The sequence below is a fragment of the Dasypus novemcinctus genome, chromosome 4 (assembly GCF_030445035.2).
Source record: "Dasypus novemcinctus isolate mDasNov1 chromosome 4, mDasNov1.1.hap2, whole genome shotgun sequence".
NCBI classification, from domain to species: Eukaryota; Metazoa; Chordata; class Mammalia; order Cingulata; family Dasypodidae; genus Dasypus; species Dasypus novemcinctus.
The window spans coordinates 53,559,027-53,578,586 of NC_080676.1; the positions used below are offsets into that span (position 1 = coordinate 53,559,027).

A 19,560-nucleotide genomic window follows, 5' to 3' on the forward strand; every position below is an offset into this window, starting at 1 on the left:
TCTGATGAAATAAAAACAAAATGTATATTCTAAAAAATTGGCCTTGTTTTTCATAGTTTTGTATTTTCTTACAGGACAAGTAGTGGGAAGAGCTCTGTTATCAATGCAATGTTGTGGGATAAAGTTCTCCCTAGTGGGATCGGCCATACAACCAACTGCTTCCTGAGCGTTGAAGGAACTGATGGAGATAAAGCCTATCTTATGACAGAAGGATCAGACGAAAAAAAGAGTGTGAAGGTATAATATTTAAAATGTTTATACTCTAGCAATGTAGTGTATTTGAAACAATGTCCTTAAATTGTTCCTTTTAGTAAAAAAACTTTTTGTGAGATATCTGCATTGCTGGAGATGGAAATACCATTTGTATTTTAATTCATAACTTTTAAAGCCATCACTAATATTTTGAAGTCTTAAAACATTTTACTGTCACTGGACTCACCCAAAAGACAAAATTTAGGTGCATGATATTGAGACTGAGTTGAAAGCAGTTGGTTTTTTCACGGTGGTCATTTTCTCTTAAGTTTAAAGATCTCTACTGCAAAGTATTTGAAAATCCAAGCTGTTTAAAGTTTTCGCTAAACTCTACGTGAAGTCATGCGTTCTAGCTCTCATTCTGTGAATTTGCTGTTTGATCTTACATAGCTTAATCTGAGTTTATCAACTCAATATACCTTCAGATTAGTTATGAGGAATAAATGAGATGTTTATGAAAATACTTTTCAAGCTATTAAATACCATACACATGAATAAATCACTATTGTTTTGTAATCAAGATTTTTACCAAATCAAAATTCAAACTACCTGTGACTTTAGATTCCCCAAGATAAGTGTTGTGTTTCTTTAAAAACATCATCATCTTATACCCTCTCTGTGTTCTCTACTTCTGGTCCCCTTCCTTCATGGTCTTTTCCTTCTCTACCCTGCTCCCCCCAAATTTAAATTTGTTTGCCTCAAGTAGTAACCTACTTTAAGGTTTAAACAGATTTTGAGTGTTGAGCTGTGATAGTTTACTTAGTAAAAGAAACAACAATTATAGCTAATATTGAGCACTTTATCTAATGTACCAGACACTATTCTAAACACCTAAAATAACTCGGACCTTATAACACAACTGTCAGATAGGTAGTTTTATTATTTTAATTTTATAGATGAGACAACGTGATTTTAGTACAAGTTTACTTCTGTCAGAAAGTTTATAAAAGCTTGCAAAACAAACAAAAACCCTTACCAAACATTGTCACTGTGAAAATTAGGTTGAAAATTAGAATAGCCCTGATTTGGACTCTTATGCCTATTTGAAAAAAGATATTTCTCTTTAAAATTTGATACTAAATGCCAACAGACTATGGAGGTGTATGTGCTGATGCCCTTTCTGTAATTTATTTATTCAGCTTGTCTTAAGCCCTTTATATTTTAGCATATGTTTAATTTAACATTAACACATTAATAAATTAACATACATTCGAAATCATTTTGAGAAATAGAAATATTTTACTGAGTTCACATAAAAAGAGGAGGCATAGTCCTTGGTTTTTAGTGGCTAGTGTGAATAAATAACTCTACCTGCTGAGAAAAGTCCTTTATTAAAAGAATATCTTGGGGTATGTGTGGCTCAGTGTAGGAGCCTTGAATGTGAGTCCCTGGTTTGATTTCTGGTGCCTCCTGGGTGGGAGGATCTAGAGAGTGATCCACTGGGTTGTATGGCACCCAGCCGGCACCTTATGACAGGGAATTTATAGACTGAGATTTAAAAATATATATGTGTGTGTGTGTGTCAAGCTTCTTTTGTATTGCCTTGGCCTGTAAAGTTTTTAAGCCTATTTTATGTACATTAGCTGTGTGCTCTCTGTGTTTGCTCATCTTCTCTTTAGGAGGCACGTGGAACTGAACCTGGGAACTCCCATGTGGGAGAGAGGTGCTCAATCACTTGAGCCACCTCAGCTCCCTGGTTTGTTGTGTCTCTCATTGTCTTTCCTCTTTGTGTCTCTTTGTTGTATCATTTTGTGTCATCCTCACTGTGCCTGCCTATCACACCAGCTCACTGACTTGCTTGTCTTCTCCAGGAGGCACTGGGAATCGAACCCAGGACCTCTCGTGTGGTAGTTGGGAGCTCAGTTGCTTGAGCCACATCTGCTTCCCTTATTTTAATAAAGTTTCTTTTATTGTTTTTGTCATTTTTTACTAAACAGTGCATTTTAGAAGAGTCAGAAAACACAAATAAAGAAAACAGAAACACCAAAACTGACATGCTTTTCAAACTCAGTGGAAACTCTTTGGTATAGAGTTACATTCATGTTGGGTATATTATTTTCTGACTTTGTTTTTCCTTAATTTTGTGTAAATTTCTTTTCATGCCAGTGATGGAGATCTACAGTATCAGTTTCAAGGGTTGCACAGTATTCCATTGCCAGAGTCTATTGTTGAGCATTTAGAATGTTTCTAACCCCTATTATTTTTCCAGGATGGTGTAAACTGTTTTAAGGGAACCATTTTTTTCCTAATTTTAAAATGGATTTCTCAAGATTATCTAGATAGTTTTATTTCACACTATTCAAAGTTCCACCTTTTGTATGTGTTTTACAAAAATAAAAATTGTCCCAAATCATAGTATTTTTTTTTGTTTGATTTTTACTGAATTTTATTACAAGTGGAGTTTTTTTCCTCCTCCTTTAGACAGTTAATCAGCTGGCCCATGCTCTTCATATGGACAATGACTTGAAAGCTGGCTGCCTTGTACATGTGTTTTGGCCAAAGGCAAAATGTGCACTCTTGAGAGATGACCTGGTTTTAGTAGACAGGTAAAATTATGTGTGAATTGTGTTTTCTCCTGCTGGAGATTCATTTAATAGAATAATACTGCTATGTTACCTTGTACATAACAATTTAAAATGTTCGCTTACTGCTTTGTTCTTGATTACTGGGTTGTTAAACAGAGAAGGTGTTTTTTTGTTTCTTAAGAGTTGCATAAAAGGGCTGATTTATCAGTTTGTTATAAACAGTTTTAAGGATAGCCACTTTTCTTAGGTTTCTCTAGACTAATTTTGTAGTTTGTATAAATGGTTAGGCTTTAGAAATTCTGTAGCCTTAGATATTTATTTTTCTTAACCAGTAGTGAATTTGATCTTGAGACCTAGTGTCCCAAAATAACTACTCAGCAGCTTATGTAGTTTTTATTGTTAAAGAATTAGAGCATGTGCTTGGATTTTTTCCAACTCTTTTGTGCCCCCTCTGTATTAATTAATTTATTTTTTTTTGAGGTACCAGGGATTGAACCCCAGACCTTGTATGTGGGAAGCCAGCACTCAACCACTGAGCCACAGTGGCTCCCCTGACTTGGTTTTTTTGTTTGTTTGCTTTTTCGTTGTTTTTAGGAGGCACGGGGGACTGAACCCGGGGCCTCCCAAGTGGGAAGCAGGTGTTTAACCACTTAAGCCATATCCATTTCCCTGTTAAGTGTTTTTTAAATCATCCTCCTACATTGAGGCTTAACAAAATGATCATGCACATTTGTTGTATAATATCATTAACCAAAAAAGATACTTAATTGATTTTTTAAATTTTGGTATGCTCTTTTGTTTTCTTCCATTTAAATTTTGGTGTTCCTTGAAAACTGTTTTGTTTTTGATGATATGCTTTCCTTTTCATTGAAATAGTGTTGTAGGTAGCCAATAGATATAGCTCAGACACAATCAAAATGTTTATTTTAAGTGCAATTGGAATAGTGTTTTAGGTAGCCAGCAGATATAGCTCAGACACACTCAAAATGTGTTTTCGAGAAACAGAATCAAAATGTTTGTTTTAAGTGCAATATTAGCTCATTGATTTTGCTTTATTTCGTGGCCAGACTGTATTCATGGCTGTAACCAGTCTATTTGACAGTTTGCCAAAGGCCATATCAAGCCAAAGTATAGATGGACAACATTAAAATTTTTGTAAAGTATGATATGTTAAATTTGTGTCTAGCATAGAATGTGTTACTTTTTACTCTTTGTGCTTATAAGCACTTAAATCTCTGAGTTGTACTAGACATAGCTGCCTATACCCTCATTTTAATTATGTGTTATCCTAATTGTTTTTCAGCCTTTCAAAGCATGAAGATTTAAGAGTGACTATATTACTTGTTTTATCAAAAAAAAATCGCTGGGTTATTTGACTTTAGTGAATAAACTTCCTTTTTTGCATTTGTTAAGTTGTCAGTTGGATGGGCTCTGGAAGTTCCTTGTCAACAGGACAGATACATAGAAGGGTATAAAGCATAGATTCTCAATCCACTGTAACTTTCTTGTGAGAAAGTAATTTAAAACTCTTAAGATTTCTTACAGATGATTGGAAGAAACCCTGTTTCTTTAGACTATGACTGATATAACAAAGCAAAAAAAAATAGTTTTTCTATGACCCCAATTTTTAAAAATTATCATATAATGCAGTTTTTATTTTCCTTTCATTAGTCCAGGCACAGATGTCACTACAGAGTTGGATAGCTGGATTGATAAATTTTGTTTAGATGCTGATGTCTTCGTTTTGGTTGCAAATTCTGAATCAACATTAATGAACACGGTAGGATTTAATCTTATTACTGTTTGGGTGGAGGAAATGAAATGTTGTCAGTTTTAATTTTGAAAAGTGAGGGAAATGCAAATCATGGGTTAGAATCTTTAATATCAGGAATGAATGAAGGGATTTGTGATTCCATGGAACTGGTCTTATAGAGAGTGTTCAGGTTTTCAAAAGCAGTTATAGGTTTGATGGCTTCGGCTTCTCGTGCGTCATTATACGTTCAAGATGATAGGTGTGAGAAGTTGACATTACTCTGGTTATTTGCCAGTCTTGGAGGGAATGGATGCCAAAATTGTTAGGATGTTTATTTAAGTCTCTTGAGTTAAAGTATTAACTTGCCTGTTTAGCAGGTGAGGCTTTTCATATATTGACTCTTGTTCATCTTTTCCAGCTATACCAGTGTTCTCTCTAGGTTCTGATTTTCCTGTGTACACTTTATGTTCCTGTCAAACCTTAGAAGATTGTTTATCTGGAACATCTGGAGCCAGACCCATCCCAGATAAATGTTATTTTTAGAATTTAGATGTTTAATACCCAGACTTATAGCATGATTTTTTTAAAAAAATTGTTGGTAATTGGAATATATAAATGACTGAGTGCCACTGTAACCTAGGTGGTAACAGGAGGACCTCTGTTTTGTCCTTGTGTCAGTATTTCTGTCACATGGACCAGCTGCCACGACAATACTATCAGTCAGTTATAATGTGGTGATACCAAAAAAAAATTGTGTAAAATCTATGTTAGAATACCAAAATTATTTAAGTGCTGAATAAACAAAGTGTACATTCTGATTTTGATGTCTTTGCTTTTATGCTATTCTTTGCCTACAATTCTTCCACTTTTCTACATTTCACTTTTCAAGGCAATTACTTGCTTCTTTAAGGAGCTTTCCCTAATTTTGACCGAATGTGGTGTTTCCTTTCTTTGAAGAGTCATAGCACTTTATTAATTATATATGACACATGACCTCTTTTTCTTACTCTGGTGAGTTGTAATTGTGTCTTATAATGTTTCTAACTTTCATAGCCTAACTCTTAAAAAGCTTTTGAGGTAACTATATGTACATAAACTGTCATATTTGGCAGTACCTTTTACATCCTGAACAAAGTAGAGACTAGAAAACAGTTGTTAAATCAAATTTCAAAAAAAACTCATGCTAGAACCAGGGATCTTCACTCTTTTCTTCACTTTTGACTACTATGAGTTTAATGCTCCTTTATCAATGAATGATTAAGTTTGGAGTTATAAATGTCAATAGAAAATAGTTTTTTTAACGTGAACATATTGTGGGGGCTTTTATGTCTTTTAGGAAAAACAGTTTTTTCACAAGGTAAATGAGCGACTTTCCAAGCCTAATATTTTCATTTTGAATAATCGTTGGGATGCTTCTGCATCAGAGCCAGAATATATGGAAGATGTAAGTTATTTTTTCTCCTTAATTTTTGAAATATAGTCATGGGCATCTTTATTTGAAAAACCAATATATATTATAGAATAGAATATCATTAGAAGCTATTCTCTTACATGTGAAAAGAATATAATTATTGAAAATTTGAAGAAGTAGCAATATGGTAGACAAAAGTCTGAAGCAATCTTGAAAGAAAATAGTGCTTTAAAAGTAGTAAGCATTTTAGAACTTGGAACTTACTTTTTGTTTTGTTTTAACTTTTTATTGAAGTTAATATACATAACAGAAAAATATACAAATCCTAAGTGTTCAAATCAGTCAATTTTGCACATTTAACATACTTGTGTCAGGATCCAGATCAAGAAGCAACACATTCCCAACACATAGCACCCTGTATTGTCAGCCAAAGCGGTGCTGATGCAGAATACCAGAAATCTGTTGGCTTTTATAAAGGGTATTAATTTAGTGTAGAAGTTTACAGTTACTGGGCCATAAAGTGTAAGTTACTTCCCTCACCAAAGTCTCTTGCCACATGTTGGAGCAAGATGGCTGCCAACATCTGCCAAGAGTTCAGGCTTCTTGTGTTCCTCTCTTCCCAGGGCTCGACATTCTCTCAGGGCTCAGCTGTTTTGCTCCTCTTTGTGTTTACTTCCAGGACTCTGGCTCAACACTCCATCCTCCCTTCCCTGCAGTTCAGTTTCTCTGTGAGTGGCCCAATCAAAACCTTAATCATTATTTAATCAAGTAAAAGTAAAACCTCTGAATCCAGTATGCTCTAATATGCCCAGAAGAAAAAATCAGTTTACAAACATAATCCAGTATTTCTTTTTGGAATTCATCAATAATACCAAACTGCTACACACCCCTTTTCCCCCTTTCCAGTCTTTGTCCCCTCTCTGAGGGATAAACACTTATGCTGACTTAAAAAAGCGTAAATTAATTTTTCTAGTTGTTTACGTTTTTGCATTGTAATCATAGAGTACCTATTTTTGTTTCTACGTTCTTTCACTCCATATTATGTTTGATACTCATCCATATTGTTTGTGTGTGTGTGAGAAATTGTGAGTGTACCACATTTGATTTATTAGTTCTGTTTTCTATTTTTAGCTACTGTGAATAATGCTGATTTGCCTATTCTTACATATGTCCTTTTGGTGCACATATATATGCATTGTTCTTGGGTATATGTCATTGTTTCCTTCTTACTATGATCTCTCATAGTCATATGGTAAAGGCTAGTACTAAATGCTTCTAACCCTTAATCCTAATTTTAATATCTAAGCACTAACTATATTTACAACATTGGGCTTCCATCACCACCATCCATTACCAAAATGTTTTCATCGCCTCAACAGAACTCTACCCATTAAGCAATAATTCCCCATTCTACCCTTCCAGTGGCCCCTGGTAATCTCAGATCTACTTTCTGTCTCTGAATTTGCTTATTCTAAGTAGCTTACATTAGTTGAATCATACAATATTTGTACTTTTGTGTCTGGCTTATTTCACTTAGCATAATAATGATTTTAAGGTTCATCCATGTTGTAGCATTTATTGTTTTTTACAGCTGAATAATACTCCAATGTGTATATGTGCCACATATTGTTTACCTATTCATCTGTTGATGGACATCTAGGTTGTTTCCTGGTTTTGGCTATTGTGAATAATGCTGCAGTGAATATTGGTGTAAAAGTATCTGTTTGAGTTGCTGTTTTCACCTTCTCTCAGTATATACTTAGGAGTGGAATTGTCGGTCCTTTGGTTATTCTATGTTGAAGCTTTTGAGAAACTACCAAACTATTTTCACAGGAGCCATACCATTTTACATTCCCACCAGCAATGCATGAATGTTCCAATTTCTCCACATCCTCACCAACACTTTTTATTTTCCTTTTAAAAAAAATAACCATTCTAGTGGGTGTGAAGTGGTATCTCATTGTGGTTTTGATTTGCATTTCTCGAATGACTAATGATGTTGAGCATATTTTCATGTGCTTATTGGCCATTTATATATAATTTTGGAGAAATGTCTATTACCTCTTAAATCCTTTGCCCGTTTTTTAATTGAGTTGTCATTCTTTTCAGTTGTAGGTCAAGTGCTAATCTTAAGTCTAACATTGCAGCGCTATTCCTAAGTAATGCCTTCTCCTCAACCTTAATTCCCAGTGTTTTTAAGAAGAATATATTACTAATGTTCTGTTTTCAAACAAAGATTCCTGCATTATAGCAAATTTATTGTATACTTATTTTATGATTTCAAAGGCAATAATAGCTTCATTGTAGAAAATTTTGGAAAAATTGGATTGAAAGTTAACTGCAAAGGGGTGGGAGATTTTTCTTTTTGGAGTAATGAAAATGCTCTATTACTGATTGTGGTGATGAATGCACAACTCTTGATTATACCAAAACCCACTGAATGTATAGTTTGGATGAATTGTATGGCATATGAATATGTCTCAATAAAATTCCTTTTAAAAAAAGCATAAGGAAGAAATTATCACCTATGAGACTGCTACCACTGTTAATTTGCACACATGTATACACATACATTGTTTTTTGGTAGTGTAATCAGGTACATCCTTAATATAGTATTGGGAACCTTTTCTCATCCCACAAAGTATTAATATTTGGCTCCTATATGTTTTATAATGGTTTGTATGTCAAAATTTTAAATAAATGTTGCAAAGAAAGACTTTCAGTCAAAAGAAAGACTTTCAGTCAAACTTCATGTCTTAGAATTTCTTGGATTTGTTAAATATATGGGAATTATTACTATAATATCCCTATAACTAGAGTTTAATGTAGACCTATGGTTGGTTGTTATATTTATGTACAGTATTAGAATTCTCTTCGTTCCTTGCTTTCCTCTGTAGGTACGTAGGCAGCATATGGAAAGATGCTTAAATTTCTTGGTGGAGGAGCTCAAAGTTGTTAATCCTCTCGAAGCTCAGAATCGTATCTTCTTTGTTTCAGCAAAGGAAGTTCTTAGTGCTAGAAAGCACAAAGCACAAGGGATGCCAGAAGGAGGTATGTATTAATTATAGATTTCCTTTTTAGAGATAAGTATCGGTTATTAAAACAGCTACATGCTAGAAATCTTGTCTTGTAAGATAGAAGGTTTTAAAATTTTTGCCCATATATTATAGGTGGGGCACTTGCTGATGGATTTCAGGCGAGATTGCAGGAGTTTCAGCATTTTGAACAAATATTTGAGGTAGGACTTTTGTGACTCTATTGGCAAATATTTAACTCCAGCTTTGATCATAATCTTCCATCTGATTTTCTTTATGTATCTTTGTCAATATCCTTTGCTGGTAATTTAGTCAGTCACTGACTCATGCACAGCAAGTGAAACATGAAAAATTAGAAGAAAGGAGGTCCCTGCAAAATTAATAATCCATAAGAATTGTGAGTTGAAGGTTGTAATTTTTTCTTTATTCTTTTTCCTTATGTACATATGTACTTAAATGAGAGGCTGTTTTCCAATATTGCTTGTGCTATGCAAGTGAAATTGCCTGTGCTCAGTAAATGGGGTAAGAGTAATCAAATATAATTGCTGCTGGAATGGTTAATAGGGCAAAGTAAAGACCATCCTTTTTTGAATCCTATATTTAGAGATACATAGAGCATGATGATGCTATTTGACAGAAGTTTACTACATTTCCTAAACTGTGGCCACTTTTTTTTTATTATTATTTTTTAAAGGTACTTAGATTACATAAATGATACATAAAAAATGTAGGGGATTCCCCTATGTCCCACTCCCTTCCCCTCCTATACTTTCCCATGTTAACAACATCCTTCATTAGTGTGGTACATTTGTTATAATTGATGAATACATATTGGAGCACTGTCACTAAGTGTGGATTATAGTTTACATTATAGTTTAAACCCTCCCGCACAATTATGTAAGTTATGGCAAGATATATAATGGCCTGTATCTATCGTTGCATCGTCATTTGGACAATTCCAGTGTCCTGAAAAATGCCCCCAAATTATACCTATTTTTCCCCTCTCTCTCCCCCTCAGAACCTCTGGTGATATGTTCACTTTTTAATTCTCCACACTTTGTGTCACATGTCCTGAACAAATGAATGAATACAAAGATAGTTAAGATACAGCTGTTGTTAGGAATCTTGTAGGAAACTACTGAAGTGCATGAGTGCTTGATATGTGTGTAGCATTGAAGAGGGAGGATAATTTTATGTATTGTAGTGTAAGTTCTTTATTCAGACACATTAAATTTACTCTACATTTAACTGAAAAATTCTTCAGGTGTTAACCTGAAGTCTTACATAGCCCAGTTTAATCTGCTTCTGCTTAGATTCCATATTCTTTCCCCACTTATAAGTGAAATACAAAGACTTCAGAATTAAACCGCCATCTGTAATTATTCTCCCATGTATGTCGTAACTGCTTTAATAGGTGGGACATGAATGTTGAATATACTTGGCAGAATTTTTCAAAAAAATTTTTTGCTCACTCTCCCATCTTTAATTCGGTGGGAGGAAGACCATTAGGCAGATAGTTGAAGTGTTTGAAAAAGAAAGAAACCTACTACCCAGCTGTTTTGGTAAGATCATTCTAATAGTTTAGATTCCACTGAAATATGAGTAAATATCCTTTTCTCTCAAGTCAAACTGTAAGACAGTTGAAGTTCCAGTTATTTAAAGAACTTTGTTGTCAATTCTCCCCCCCCCACACACACACACTTTTCCTTTCTCAAAAGAAATGATGCTTTCTTTACCTTAATCAGTTATTTTACCTATGGGGAAAATGTGTGAGAGAGAGAATCTATTGTTGTTTTCCTTGCCTTTGTTTTTTATTGACTTTTCTTAATAAGTTTTCATTAATTCCTCCTACCAAATCATATACCGTTCTGTTATACATTTACATCTCTCTCATGGTAAACCTTTTACTTTCCCAGGATATCTCCTTGAAGAGGTAAGAATGAGAAGAATAAAAGATAAGCTGTAGAGCACTAGTTCTCAAACCTGACTGATCATACCAGTCACATGAGGTGCTTTAGAGAACTGCCGTTTTCGGATCTGTCCCAGAGATTCTGATCCAGTAGAGCTGCGGTGAGGCCTAGGAATCTGAATCTTTTTATATTAAATGCTCCCCAAGCGATTGTAATAATCAGGCAGACTTGGGAACTATGCTTTTAAAATGTTTTTCAAAGAAACCTGGTTAGTCTTTCTTTGGGGGGTATTTAGTTTATTTGATGAGGTGACAAGTGTTTTGTTTTAAACATACAAATATTAGTATTTGCATATGTATAACTATGTATGATTAATTATCAACTGTGTCTTTAGCTGTCCCTAGAAGACCAGTAAACTATCTTAATAGGGATGTGATTATTATTTTGGTTCTAATGCTTTTGTAAGATACTCTTACAAGGTAAAATTTTTTTTGAAATTTGCTTTAGAAAATACAAAAAAGTTCTTGATAAAATGAGTCTGGAAACTAATAGTATACTATACCTCTTGGAGATTCAGAAATATATTAGTATACTGAGAAATAAGAAACTGTTTAACTTAGCTTTTCCTATACTTGAGAATAGATTTATTTTACAGTGTACCTGTTGCAGTTCAGTGGGGACATCAGTTTGGGATACTTTTGAAGTAGAAGACTATTTATTTTCTCTCTCTTTATTCACAATTATTTTTAAATCAAAAAGTAATTTTTATATTGCCTAATAACTTTTGGAAATCTTTTCTATATAGTCTAGCTCTAACATTGTGCTGTTATCTACAAATTTGAATCTTCATTGCTGATATCTAGATCTGCTTCATCGAGGAACATAGATTTTTTTTTAACTTTTTTCATTTAAAAAATATTTTTATGCTTTTATGATTTCTTGTGGTGGTCAGTTGGGCACATTTATGAGGCGTAAACTCAAACTTGTTTTGATATTTAAGTAACTTAAGTTGGGTAGTTACTTTTGGCTTTAAATAAGGAAGCATCCAGAAATGGTTTATCTTTGCTTTAGGCATGTAAAGAACAGGAATGCTATAATTTGTGAACACTAATCTCTTCAGAATTAGTGAAAATAAGTTACAGATAAAATGCATTTCATCATGGCCAAAAAGCGAGTGAAAGAAAGTAGAGTTTAGCTGCAAGGAAAAAGAGCAAGAGGTCTTTATAAACTTGCCTAAATGTATTACCTGCATATGCTGTATAGCTAAAGAAATGCATCTGTTTGTTTCACATACCTCAAAATACTGGATATGGCAGAAGAGATTAAAAATCTAAACGAAGTGAACAGATAATTATTTCAGAGACATGAAGACTAAACATTGTTATAAATATTACATTGAATATAACATCTTAATGGTTTTGTAATAAAGTAATAGAGCATTAAGTGAATACTTTTTAAAGCTTGTGAAAGCTATTTCTTGTGACAAAGGTAGTATAGTAATGAAATTTAAGGACACAATTTGTACTCACTAAATAGTTCAGGACAAATGCATGTAAGCTTTGGAGTTTTAGGCTATATCTCTAATACTTTTAATTTATCAAAAAATAAACATGATCTCTTACAAAACATGTCTTATAGTTACTGATAATGTGACCAGCCTAATATTTCTTAAGTTGTTCAGAGACCAGATAACATTTCTCTGTAAATGCTTATAGTAGTTTTTTGTTTTGCTCGTTTGTTTTTAATTGGAAAGTGGTAGGTTTACAGAAAAATCTTGCTTAAAATAGAGTTCCCATATTGTTATTAATACCTTGCATTAGTGTGCATTTGTTTTTTGTTTTTGTTTTTTTAAAAGATTTATTTATATATTTATTTCTCTCCCCTCCCCCCCCCACCCCGGTTGTCTGTTCTCTGTGTCTATTTGCTACGTCTTCTTTGACCACTTCTGTTGTTGTCAGCGGCATGGGAATCTGTGTTTCTTTTTGTTGTGTCATCTTGTGTCAGCTCTTGGTGTGGGTGGCACCATTCCTGGGCAGCTGCACTTTCTTTCGTGCTGGGCGGCTATTCCGTATGGGGCACACTCCTTGCGCGTGGGGCTTCCCTGCGCGGGGACACCCCTGCGTGGCATGACACTCCCTGTGCTCGTCGCTCATCAGCGCTGCGTGTGGGCCAGCTCCACACGGGTCAAGGAGGCCCGGGGTTTGAACCGCGGACCTCCCATGTGGTAGACGGATGCCCTAACCACTGGGCCAATTCCGCCGCCTGCATTTGTTATAGTTCATCAAAGAACATTTTTATAACTGTACAATTAACTATAGTCCCTTGTTTACAATAGCGCTCACTGTAATTATACAGTTCTGTTTTAATTTTTTTCCAGTGACAATACAATCTCAAATTACCCCTTTTAACCATATTGAAATATATAGTTCATTGCTGTTAATTACATTACTAACTTCGTGCTATTGTCATTCCATCTATTACTAAAACTTTTACAGTCAACCCAAATAGAAACTGTACAATTTAGGCATTAACTACCATTCCCTACCCTCCCACCACCAGCCCCTAGTAATCAATATTCTAGTTTCTGACTCTCTAAATTTGCTTATTCTAATTATTTCATATTACTGAGATCATGTAATATTTGTCCTTTTTTGTCTGTCTTATTTTACTCAACATGATGTCTATAAGATTCATCCATGTTGTCACATGTCAGAACTTCATTCCTTTTCATAGCTGAATAATATTCCATTGTATGCATATACCACATTTTACTTAGCCATTATTTTGTTGATGGACACTTTAGTTGCTTCCACATTTTGGCAATTATGAGTAATGCTGCTATAAACATCTGTGTACAAATATTTGTTTGAATCCTTGCTTTCATTTCTTTTGGGTATATACCTAGAAGTGGGATTCTGGGTCCTTTGGTAATTCTTAACTTTCTGAGGCTCCACCAAACTGTCTTCCACAGTATAGTGGCTGCACAATTTTACACATACCAGCTATGAACAGATGTTCATATTTGTCCACATCCTCTCCAATACTTGTAATTTACCGTTTTATTAATAATAGCCATTCTGGTCTTTGTCAAATGGTATTTCATTGTGGTTTTGATTTGCATCTCCTTGATAGCTGATAATGTTGAGCATCTTTCATGAGCTGTTTGGCCATTTGTATATCTTGGTTAGAGAAATGTCTATTCAAGGCTCATTCCCAATCTAAAATTGAGTTGTCTTTTGTTGAGTTTTAGGATTTTTAAGAATGTACTCTAGATATTAAGTCCTTATCAGATATGTGGTTTCCAAATATTTTCTCCCATTATGTAGGTTGTCTTTTTACTTTCATGATAAAGTTCTTTGAGGCATAAAAGTTTTTAATTTTGTTAAGGCCCCATTTATCTATTTTTTCTTTTGTTTGTGCTTTGGATGTAAAAATCTAAGAAACCATTGCCTAAAACAAGGTAGTTTTTAAAAAAAGATAATGTCAGTAATGTCAGTAGTGAATATACCTTTTTGTGAAGTAAAAATGAAATGAGGCCAATTTTATTTTAGTAATTTTGCAAACTTTTGATGATTATCAGTAAAAAATATGTATATATAATTTTAGATAGCAGTTGATTTCAACGTATATTTAAAATGAAACAAAAATTTCACAAAGTGTATTCATCCCTATATGTGATGCATTCTGTTATATTCTCTTCCATTTCAGAAAATGCTGATAATGAAATGCTGAATTGACTTTTATAGCTTATTAACTGGAAGGTAAAATAAATGAGATAGGGCATTAGTTAGGCCAATGATAATAACAGGATATTTGAAATAAATGTTTTCAAATACTAGGTTTTTTGTTGTTAAAGATTATTTTTCACATTGTTCAAGTTTTAACATATAAAGATCCTTTTTAGAACTTAAAGCATCACAGAGAATTAAACTTGAATTTTTTAATGAGGGAAAATTCTAATTCATACCTCTTAGTAAGAACTTTATTAGGTTAGTCATTGCAAGTATGCGAAAAATCAAAATAGCTGGACTAGAATTGGATTTTAAGTTGATCCCGATAAAATTAATAATTCTAATAGACAAACTCTTTTTAAGAGTGCAACTAGTGCCCTGTTATTTTTATTTTTTTGTTTTAGTAGACAAAACCATTGCACATTACTGTGTAAAAATACACAAAATCTATGAACTTGCTGTTAAAACCTTTTTACTTTTGAATCCTTCTCATTTTTTTAACCTTTCTAATTTTAAGTTGTGTTTATCATGCATTTATTTTGTATCCTTATTTCTGTTTTGGGTAAAGTAACAAACAGCAAGTTTTTGTGTTTAAATTCCTGAAAACATTGTGATGGAATTACAGTAATGTGTTATGGCTTGGGCCCCTCGCAGGAGTGTATCTCGCAGTCAGCAGTGAAAACAAAGTTTGAACAGCACACTGTCAGAGCTAAACAGATACTAGATACTGTGAAAAACATAATGGATTCAGTAAACGTGGCAGCAGCAGAGAAAAGGTATGAGTTCATTTTATTATAACATAAAAATGTTAATTTTTGTTTCGGTGTGAATTCCTAAGATTTAAAATTGTTTTATTATAAACACTTTCCACACTAAAATCAATTTGTTAGCTGATCTTTACTTGCATATATTCAAAGTAATGTTTGAAGTTAAATATATTCTGTAACCTCGAACAAATCATTAACATTCCCTGGATCTCAGTATTCCCACTTATAAATTATGATTTAAAAATATTTGGTTTTACAAATATCTTTAAAGCAATAGAAGAACCATTTCTTCAAGCAGAATTCTTTGCAAAAGTCAAAACCAGGTGATCCTTTTCTCTCTTACATTCAGCTCATGACCCATTCCTTTATATATTTATACATTGGCACCTAGAAATCACTTTTATACGTTGTGGTTTTTTGTTTATTTTCTGGTAAACACACAGGGTGGTACTTCTTGCCAGCTAGAGAGTCAATTTGGTAAGCATTACCCTACTTGTCATACTGCACTGTTCTATGTCATTCCATTTATTACCTTATAAAGACTAGAAATGAATACATGAAAGTGCCAACACTGTGGATGAAAAGTGCTGTTCTCACAGACTTGGTACATTTGAAACAAATATCATGATCTTATTAGAGGTAAAAAAAAAAAGTAATGGTGTTAAGCCTTGATTGGATCTTCATGGAGTTAAGCCATTGGAAGGAAAGCTACATAGATTAAAGATTGAGTCCCAGAAGAAGTATAATTGGAAATTTTAAATGTATTTGATCTAGAGAGGAGCAGAACTCCCTCATATCCCATCTCAAGTCTCCTGTTTGGTTTTGGCACTTCTTCAGGAATCCATTATGTATAAAATTAGAGAACTGTCACCTTGTAAAACACAAGGGTGAGAACCTAGAGTCTTTGATCTTATGCCTTGTCAGGTGCCTCTATATAGCCTCTGAATAGAATATGAGATTGTGTTGCCATTGAAGTCCCTTCCAGCTCAGTTGCTTTACTATAACAGCCAAAACAAGTATTTTGTCCACTAGATTGCCCTTAAGTTTAATTTTTTAAAAATGTGCAACATTGAACTAAAATGGCACAAAGAGGATGTGATGTGAGCATAGTTTGTATAATTGTAAGTTTTTGGGAACACTCTTAGCTAAGGATTGTTTTAAAAGGATCTCAGGTCTTTGTTTTCCTATCATATTATACAGGGGTCAGCAAACTTTTATTATAAAGGGCCAAATAGTAAATATTTTAGGCTTTGTGGGCCTTCCCCTCTCTTTTGCAACTACTCATCCTTGCAGTTGTAGATGAAAGCAACCATACACAATAGGTAAAAGAACGGGCATGGCTGTGTTCTGAAAAAAAAAATTAGCAAAAACAGATAGCTAGCTACCTGGATTTGGCCTAGCTGGCCGGATTGGGCCTGCAGGCCACTGTTTCCTTGACCCTTGTTTATCAAATTATTTGAATCCTTTTAGATGTTGAAATATGAAATATTCTTTTTTTCTTTTGCCATACTAAGGATTTAAATACATAAATAAGTGCCCTTGTTTAATTGCTTTGGGACTTTAGTATACCCTGAATATTAATTACTCTTCATGCTGTAATAGGGTTTATTCATTGGAAGAGAGGGAAGACCAAATTGATAGATTGGACTTTATTCGAAATCAGATGAATCTTTTAACACTGGATGTTAAGAAAAAAATCAAAGAAGTTACAGAGGAGGTGGCAAACAAGGTAGGTGATGATAACTTTATGATTAAAAGATACAGAAATGTAAATTTTTTTGGTAATTTGGTGAAGAGACTGTTGATAACAATATGGATGCTAAAGAGACATTTTATGACACCTTAAAAGTAAACGATGGAACTATTGGAAACTGATGGAAAGGAAATCCATGTTTTAAAGTTGCAGAGAACTTAGCAAGATTAACTCCTGGTGTTTTATGGAAGGCAGAATTTGAAAATGGCGAGCCTGGGCATTTAGCTGAAGAAATTTCCAAAGTAAACCCAGATAATGCTGCTTGGCTTCTTGCAGCTTATAGCAGAATGCTAGACAAGAGAGATATACTGAGGACTGAACTGTCAAGCACAAAGAAAACAAACTAATTCTGGAAATTCCAAGCTTCTGGAAGTCAAGCTCCCAGATGAAAGTCCCTTTTGAGGACTTAACTAAACTTGGAACTTGTAAATCAGGATTGAAGATATGGTTATCTCAGAAAGATTTGTGGAAATTCTTACTGTCTGATGGCTTGAACCCCTGCTTCTTGCATGCTAAACCAACAAGATTTTTGAGAGAACTATATGAACAAAACCATTGTCAGCTTGGACTGAAAGGGACATGGAAAGGAGAGATTGAAGGAGAAACAGCTTTAAGAGGAAAACCATGGAAGCTGAGGTCTGGAATTAAGGCATTACCTTAGGCCAAGAGAGGAACCCCACCCATGTGTACAGAGAGGGTGAGTTTGTACCAGCAGTTGAAGAGGGTGAATGTTCCTGTCAGTTGTTCTGGGAGAGTTTTCCTGCCCCAAGGTATAAGGAGGGTGGAGCACATTCCCCAAGGATTATGGCGGTTAAGGTCAGCACCCCACAGGTCTGAGAGGAGTTGACCCGTCCCCCATGGATTATGGAAGGCCAGGTGGTCAACTTGTTGCTCTGAAAGGGTTGAGCCTGTTTGCCAAAGGTTAGGGGGAATGTTTTCTTCACGTCACTGTACTAGGGGGGTTAAGACTCTACACCAAATATTGGGTAAGGTGTGGCAATCACCCCAACACTCTTGGAGGGTGAACTCTGGAACTTGGTCGACACCCAAATGCTTGATGAGGGTGGAACCAAGAAAATAACCATTGGGCATGCATGTGGAAAGGTTGGGTTCCCATAAGGCACCAAGAAGATACCATCATCTTAAGAATGACTCACAGAGTGAAATCCAATGGAGGATGCTCTGCAGGTTTACTGAACTGTAGGGGACCATTGACTCATGTTTCTCTCCAATTTCTCCTCATTATAATGAAAATGTTTACCCTTTTGTCCATTTGTGTATTGGAAACAGATAAATTGTAAGTTTCAGATGTCTGTAGCAGACAGGACTTTGCCCCAAGACAAACTGTATTTCTTTAAATTGATGGTGATATGATTTAGTACTTGAATTGTTACTGATTTACGGGTTTTTTGAATATTGTAATGTCTTTTTGGAGTTCAGAGGGTGGAGTGTAGCAGTTTGATATGGTTATCAATTCCAAAAATAGATATTGGATTATGTTTGTAATTTGATCTGTACCTGGGCATGTTTAAGTTAAAAGGCATGGCAAAAGACAGAGTTGGAGGGTTTTTGATGTTGGAGTGTTGATGTTGGAGTTTGATGCTGAAGCCTTAAGCTGGAGTCCCATGAAGTAAGCACACTGAGGAAAGAGAAGCAAACCCCAGGAAGAGAGGAACCCTGAGCCCAGGAAGAAGCAAGCCCTGGGAAGAGAGGAACCCTGAACCCAGAGAGACGCAAGACCCTGGAAGAGATGAACCCAGGAGTGACGTCGGCAGCCATCTTGGTCCAACATGTGAAAATAGACTTTGGTGAGGGAAATAACTTATGCTTTATGGCCTGGTATCTGTAAGCTCCTACCCCAAATAAATACCCTTTATAAAAACCAACCAATTTCTGGTAGTTTGCATCAGCACCCCTTTGGCTGACTAATACAGTAATGTTAGAAGAGTTATTCCTGTTAGCATAAAGGAATATTTAATTTTTTTTTTCCAATTTGATTTGTTGGGTAATTGGTAATCTTGTTTAATTTGCGGTCTCTGGTTTTTTAATATTTTCAGGTTTCATGTGCAATGACCGATGAAATTTGTCGACTTTCTGTTTTGGTTGATGAATTTTGTTCTGAGTTTCATCCTACTCCAAGTGTATTGAAAGTGTATAAGAATGTAAGTTAAAATGTAGTTAAAAATTACTCAGAGATAGTTACCTAATTCTATACTCTTATTTAGTGTTTTGGGTTTTTTAGTATCTTTATAGCAACTAATACTAAATTAAGCTCTTAGTTACATCTCATGCTGTTTGCAATGAATGTAAGCTATGTTGTATTATAGTGGAAAAGTTGTCCTCTTAGGAGTGAGAATGAGATCCTTTTAGTATTTACTGCATTTTTTAAGTCTTTATAAAATCTGTGCCTTTTCTGGAAAAAA

At 34.6% G+C, this 19,560-nt stretch overlaps 1 protein-coding gene across 12 annotated transcripts in view; it reads left to right on the forward strand.

Moving 5' to 3' along the window:
* The window catches only part of MFN1 (mitofusin 1), a 45,875-nt gene that overhangs the window by 12,667 nt on the left and 13,648 nt on the right, over positions 1 to 19,560 (forward strand). For 6 of the 12 annotated variants that reach the window (XM_071214636.1, XM_071214635.1, XM_004478970.5 and 3 more), the window contains 10 exons: positions 75 to 237; positions 2,674 to 2,798; positions 4,449 to 4,557; positions 5,867 to 5,974; positions 6,565 to 6,669; positions 8,839 to 8,992; positions 9,112 to 9,179; positions 15,272 to 15,393; positions 16,987 to 17,113; positions 19,195 to 19,299. In XM_071214636.1, coding sequence (XP_071070737.1) covers positions 75 to 237; positions 2,674 to 2,798; positions 4,449 to 4,557; positions 5,867 to 5,974; positions 6,565 to 6,669; positions 8,839 to 8,992; positions 9,112 to 9,179; positions 15,272 to 15,393; positions 16,987 to 17,113; positions 19,195 to 19,299 — 1,186 coding nt within the window. The remainder of the gene's footprint in view (positions 1 to 74; positions 238 to 2,673; positions 2,799 to 4,448; positions 4,558 to 5,866; positions 5,975 to 6,564; positions 6,670 to 8,838; positions 8,993 to 9,111; positions 9,180 to 15,271; positions 15,394 to 16,986; positions 17,114 to 19,194; positions 19,300 to 19,560) is intronic. The other 6 variants (XM_004478972.5, XM_071214638.1, XM_058295374.2 and 3 more) reach the window with 1 other exon arrangement.